The following is a 6684-nucleotide window of genomic DNA, read 5'->3' as shown; positions in this document are numbered from 1 at the left end:
ACAGGTCACTCAATGGTTTTTTTTTTTTTTGTGAGACAGAGTCTTATCCCATTCTGTAGCCCAGGCTAGCCTTGAGAACTTGCAGTTCACCTTACCCAGTCAGGGCTGGGATTGCAGGGGTGCCTATCTCTACACCCAGCTATACTTTTTAAAAGATGTCAGTTACCAAGAAAATCACTCAGTGGGAATTAAAAAATAAAAAAACAATGATTTTTGGATTACTCACAGAGTTCTGCAAACATCACAAATTAACCTGAGATGATCAGACACAGCATGTTCTCATTAAAAATTATTAGGCGCATGCGTCCGTGTCTTGTATGCATCTGAGAGTAGATGGGTGTGGCAGGGCATGTGAAAGTCAGAGGACGACTTTACGGAATTGCTTCTCACCTTGCACCTTGATGCAGCTCAGGTCTCCAGGCTTGCTTGACAAAGCACATTTACCCACCGAACTCTCTCTCCCTGGCCGGGTTTGTTTGTTTATTTGTAACATTTTCAGCCATGGTTTTTCTTTCTGTGCACTGTCTTTCTCCTTCAGCCCGGAGCTCGGCTAGAGCAGGGACTGCTCCCCCCGTCCCCCGTAGACGGACCAGGCAGTGGTGCATGGGAACACTGAAGCCTGTCCCACTTGTGCATTGCAGGGGTTCGAGCCTGCTTCCAGTGGGCATAAGCACAGAATTCATGACTCCCGGGAGCTGATTACCACAGGGTGGGGCTGAGGTAACTTGGAAATCATATCCAAGTGTAAGTCTTCAAGAAGACAGACCAGGGGCATCTGAGGAATATCTTCCGGGCAGGCAGGAAAGGCAGGAAATCGGAGCATATGGAGTGACACCGAGAAGGGCGTGGGGTCGCCCAAGTGGAAAACGCCGCATGAACTTTGCGGCAGCGCAGCTGGAGTTTTCCTGGTACCCTCCCGCAGATGCAGATGCCGGCTGTGCTGGCGTAAATAATGGCGTTTCGCAGTCCCAGACAAGACCCGCTGAGGGCAATACTTGCTATTTTGCAGGGGCCAGAAGCCGCCTGCAACTTCTAGGCGGCGACAGCTGCTACCTTGCCAAGGACTCCATCGTGTCCCTACGACCCCTGGGCCGTGCCACCCGTCGCCCCCTCCCACGTTTCTCCCAGAGCTCTACGAGGCGCCGCCGTGGGTCCCAGGGGAGTCGCGAGAGCACCTGGAGCCTCAGGCGCCCGGGTGGGGGTGGGGGGGACGACCAGGGCGCGCGGTAGCCGCCTTGCCCGGCGCACAGCTGGTGGCGCGCTCCCTCCCAGATCCCCTTAAGTGAAGAGGCTCGGTCTAGCGCCCGGCAAATAACGTTATCCAATTGCTTCCCGTTTTATTCGCAGGCTGGGATCTGCGAGAGCCAGAGCGTTCCCTCTCCAGTGCTCCAAAGGAGGAGGGAGGCGGGCGGGGACCAGGGGACTGCTTGGCTGCTCCACCTTGTGAGAGGCCAGAGCGCCCCGGCCCCGGCAGAGGCCAGCAGCGCCCGGAGCCCCGCAGCAGTGTGCCGGGCCACCCGGATCCCCGCGATGGAGTGAGTATCCCCGCGCAGCGCGCTGCTCGGTGCCTCTCTGGGCATGTTGCCATGGTGACCGATCTCCACTCATCTCGGTCCAGCCTGGGTGTTTAATTTCAGCCCAGTGTGTTCCTCTTGCTGTTTCTATAGCAGCCGCTGCAGAGGGGGGTATCGATAGCCCTAGCTGCGAGGATTTGTGCCACTGCCTTTGGGGTTGGATGGGGGCGGGTCACGTTGCTAAGGAGCCAGACCTGTTTTAAGCTTCTCTGGGTCCCTGTCCTCCACCTTGCCCTTCTTGGGGTAGTTGGTCGCAATAAGGATTACTTCCGATTCCTAACCATGTCAGCATTATCCGACTGCAGTTAAGAGGTGTGTGTGTGTGTGTGTGTGTGTGTGTGTGTGTGTGTACGCGAGCACTATGGGGGGTGTCACTGCGGATCAGAAGTAAATGTCATTCCATACGAAGGATGTGAAGGAAAGATGCTGAGTTGTGGGAGATCCTGGCTACTAGAAGCCACGGGAGGACCCGAAATAATTGATTTGCTCTTGGGGTAATGGGAGAAATGAGACAGACATGTCCTCGAAGCAGTCTGAGGTTCAATGACAATGTTGGGCATCGCCCGCATTGCATGCGAGGGGGGGGGGAGATGGCATGGAGACAAGGCAGGCGGTAACCAGAAAAAAACGACACAATGAGGGCTCGGGGTGTGGACCCAGACTAGGGTTGCTGGTTTCTCTCCACGTTCCTGGTCACTCTCCCAGGCTGATACTGCAGCAAGGTCCCTGTGACAGGCGTCAGCCTGCCGCTCCAAGAAAGCCAGCAATTACATCTTTGCGCACTTGGTCTGCTTCTCCCTCTTGCTGCCTTCCCACAGATACTCACTGACTTTGAGGTCGTATGAAGTCATATTTCAGGTTGGAGATAATGCCACGTTTTTAGATACCAGGACCTCCATGCCAAACCCCAAAACTCTAGATTCGGTTTTTATCCTTCTGCATAGCCAATTGTGTAGATGCAATTTAATCCTCACGCAGTGGAAAGGAAAAGTGGGAGGGGATGTGGGCACGTCAGGAGTGAGGGGCTGTGGAAAATAATTCTCTGGCTGGCAACAGCCTAGTTGATTTCTCACCCCAGAGTTTTAATGCCCGTGAGCCTCAGTTTCCCCAATTGTCCACCAGGAAAAGATGTTCTTTATTATTCAGTGTTCCTAAGAGGATCAGATAATATTTACTTCTCTTCTGAAGGGCTTTATAAACTGTGAAAAACAAATAAAGAAATGGACATTATTAGTTCGTCTCCAGAGTTGGGTTGTCTGGGAGTCAGTCCTTTGACACATTGCTGAATAATGTCAGTCTCTCTGGGTCTCATTTTCCCCTTCTGGAAAATGGGATAATAACAGCAACTATTTTATTTGAGTTTTTTAAGTAAAAATTAAGCAATTGATACACATATACAAACACATATGTATTAATACATACACACATCTTGGAACAGATGCAGAAGGTATTACCTAGTGTCTATAAGTCGCATCTATTATTTACCATTATTGAATTATTATTATTATTGATGTAGTCTCCGGCCTTCTCTGTTGACAGTCTATGGGGCATTAGGTTGGTAGAAAGCCAATTTTTGGACAGTTTTTGTAATTTAAAATGTTTATTTACTAATTTTACATGTTCACATGCCACAATATGGCCATAGAGGTCAGGGGACAGCATGCCAGTGTTGGTTCTCTCCTTCCACTGTGTGGATCCTGGGTCATCGGGCTTGGAAGCAAGTGCTTTTACCGGCTGTGCCAGCTCTCCAGCCCACAGATAATTTGTAAAGAAATACAATACCCCGAGGGCACCCGAGCCTACTGCAGTTCCCATGACGACATTGTAGAAGTGAGGATTTGGGCAAGCTCCTGGTGTTCATTCAGTCCAGTCGCTGGGCATCTTGGTTTATGAAATGCTTCATCATTATTTGGTCCTGTTTTCTTCTACGGAGACTGCCCTTTACCAGGGACTGAATGCTGGCCCAGCTGTCTCAGAGTGTAGGGTCAATGGCAGCCTATTCTTGTTTCGAGGACGAGGCACAGTGGTTTTCGTCCCCACATGAATGTATCTCCCCTAGACTTAGCATCTGGTCTCTGTAACTGCGGCACAGAGCTGTGTTTGGTACCAGGTGAGCCTCACTCCTACCTGCCCCCCTCTCTCCTTGTGGGTATCTACATGTTCTTCTTCTCTGGCCAGCCTGACCTTGTGGCATTTGAAAGTGCTCCTTACCTTCCCGTGAACCTGCCTGACCTGTCTGTCTGCCACACCCCCTTCGCTCCCTGGATATACTCAGCTCCCCACCCTTTTCCTTCCTTCACAAGACTACATTTTGTGTCTGTCAATGGTTCTTTCTTGAATGTCAAGCCTTGCACCTCTACCAATGCAATCCCATTCCCTCACCTCATCCCTGGTAGCCAGGTTGCTTTGACCATGAGCGAGCTGTGTGTAGTCTTAGTTCTCACCACTCATTGTGCCCAACTTATATTTGTGAAAAAAATCAATTAAAAGTGGGAATGAATTTGAATTCACTTTTCCATTTAGTCAGCGGGTATTTGTTGAGATTAGCAGCGGCCAACAAAAACAGTCACTGTTCTCACGGCGCGGAGTTCAAAATCTTATTAAGGGCAGATGATGCCAACCCAGTAAGCACACAGGAGCCACGGTGATGCAAGGTGCAATACATGCTGTGAGAAACAGAAGGGGGGGTGGTTGGGTCAGCTGGTCAGAGGAGCCTCCTCGAGAAACTGACATTGAACACGAGATCTAAAGGATGAGCAGGAGATGCCGAGGGGGACATGACGGGAAGAGACACCTGGAGCTGTGAAAAGCGCCGTGTGCCAAGGCCCTTGTCCTTCTAAGTTGGCAGAACTGGAAGAAAGCTGGTGTGCCTGGAGCTTTGAAGGGTGAGCAGTAGACGGTCCAGGGATGAGGCTGGAGAGTGTGTGTGTGGAGAGAGAGAGAATGTGTGAGCATGTGTGTGTGAGAGTTAGTATGTGTGGGTGAGTGTGCATGAGCGTGTGAGAGGGTGAGAACATGTATGTTAGGGTGTGTGTGTGTGAATCTGTGTGAGTGCGTGTGCACATGTGTGAGCATGTGTGAATGTGTGTGTGTGTGTGTTTCTCTTCTATTGTGATTAAAAACTTTGGTGGGAAGGGGCTTATTTTGGCATGTAGTTTCAGCAGGAGGTGAGTCTATTGCAGCAGGGAAGGCACGAAGCCAGCCTGTCATATTGCATCTGCACCTAGAAGAACAGTAGTTTGGACCAGGCTATAAACCCTCAAAGCCTGTCCCAGTGATATAACCTGCCAACAAGGTTCTGCCTCCCAAAGGTTCCGCAACCTTCCCAAATAGTGCCACCACCTGGTGACCAAGTGTTTAAACATGTGAGTCGGTAAGGGCCATTTCACATTCAAACCACATCAAGGAAGGTTACAACAAAGTCATAGACACTTCCGATTTCATCAAGAGTGTTTCAGAGGGTCCCTGAAGATGATGATAAAACATCACATATAAAATTATATAAACTGGTCCCCCCTCCCCATTTTCTTCTTCAGAAACATGTAAAACAGGTGGTTTAGAAACTGTCTTAGCCAAGTCTTTGGAAACTGTGTCTGTTCCGGGGAAGGGGACAATCAATTTAAAGTTACAGCTGGCTGTGTGCTAGAGTCTGATAGTCTTGAGCAAGCCGAGGTTGTCAAATGAAATGAAACTATCGAGGTTGTCAAATGAAATGAATTTATACGTAACCAAAGGAGGCACTCATTTATTCTTGTGCATTACTGGTTCTGATCAAACAAGGGCTTCTCAGTTTGGATAAGGAAAGGGCCCGCAGTAAATAAGCTCAGAGGGTAGTCATTCAGTGAGTCTAGACTATTCCTTGCTGGATGCTTTCTTCAGGATGTACAGGTCTGAGGAGCCCCTCTACGGAAGAGCAGGCAGGGATGGGGTGGTCCGTGCAGCGCCGGCGCTCTGGTGCAGTACAGCGTGTCAGAATGGCAGCTCCTTGGCTGTGGTTCTTAGCGGCTTGAGTGTGAGATGGATGTAGCTGGGAGAAGGTGCTCCCACTTGCTAATGCGATGCCTCTTTGGAAGCTTTGCCTCACACATCTCTGGAGCCGTCTACAAAACAGCGTGGGATCAGAAAGGCACGAAGAACTGGAGCGTGGGACTTCTTCAAACTGTTGCCATCCCTGCAAACACTGAGGCGCTGGTGAAGTCCTTGGCAACCTCGAAGCCCTAACTGGCCTTCCCACCCACCCAGACACAGGCCGGCTTTTCACACGGCCTCTGTGGCGAGTTTAAGCCACTCAGAGGGGCTCATAAAACAGCTGAGCTTGGTGGAGGGTTATGGAACCAGACGCTGTCTTGCCCCTTTACCCAGGCTGACCAAGAACTCACTGTACAGTGCAGCCTGGCCTTGGACCCACAGTTCTCCTGCCCCCACCTCGTGAGCTCTGCAATCACAAATGGCGCACCACCACCTTTGACTTAAAGTCAGGTTTTGCAAATGAACCAAGGTATAAGTGTGGTGGGGACATGGAATCCCAGGTTCAGGGCCAGCATCCATGCCTTCCTTCAATCGTGCAGCCATTCATTTGTTTCACAAGCTTTTTCTAAGCGTTTCTCCGAATCAGCTCTGTGAGAGGCCAGTTGGGATGAATGGTGACTAACTGCCCTTTGCCCGGCCTTCAGGGAGTCCATGGGTCAGGTTGTATGTGACTGCAGACACCATGTAATGTTGGAAGGTTTTTCTTTGCCAATCCTGCCTCTTGTGGGATATCCTGGGCTGGGACCATTATGAGCATTAATCATGTTTCATAATGTGTGGGAGTTCAATGGTACAGCGCACGCGCCTGGCATGCAAAAAATCCCAGGTCTGATCCCCACCACCAAAAGAAAAATGTGTAAATACTTTTAAAGCTAATGTTGTGATAATGTATGATTTTAAATAACTGTAATGTCACAGAATTTGTGGTGCACACATCTTCATTTTCCATTCTTTTCCTCCAAATCTCAGCCCCTAGAGGCTGTTACCATCAGCGGTCTGGAGATAGTAATTTGGATGCCCGCAGCAGAGTCAGAAACGTGTGCTTTTGTGGATTAATACTCCCTTTCACCCACAACACCCC

At 50.0% G+C, this 6684-nt stretch overlaps 1 protein-coding gene across 5 annotated transcripts in view; it reads left to right on the top strand.

Annotated features, from left to right (window-relative positions):
• The first annotated feature begins 1399 nt into the window (after positions 1-1399).
• Positions 1400-6684, top strand: part of Palm2akap2 (PALM2 and AKAP2 fusion) — a 454171-nt gene continuing 448886 nt past the window's right edge. For 2 of the 5 annotated variants that reach the window (XM_013124459.3, XM_013124460.3), the window contains exon 1: positions 1400-1535. In XM_013124459.3, the coding sequence (XP_012979913.1) occupies positions 1531-1535 (5 nt within the window). In that variant the 5' untranslated portion in view covers positions 1400-1530. The remainder of the gene's footprint in view (positions 1536-6684) is intronic. The other 3 variants (XM_013124458.3, XM_040737968.1, XM_040737972.1) reach the window with 3 other exon arrangements.

The sequence above is a fragment of the Mesocricetus auratus genome, unplaced genomic scaffold, assembly GCF_017639785.1.
Source record: "Mesocricetus auratus isolate SY011 unplaced genomic scaffold, BCM_Maur_2.0 Super-Scaffold_6730, whole genome shotgun sequence".
Taxonomy (NCBI): domain Eukaryota; kingdom Metazoa; phylum Chordata; class Mammalia; order Rodentia; family Cricetidae; genus Mesocricetus; species Mesocricetus auratus.
This window is presented reverse-complemented; position numbering and strand designations above follow the sequence as displayed.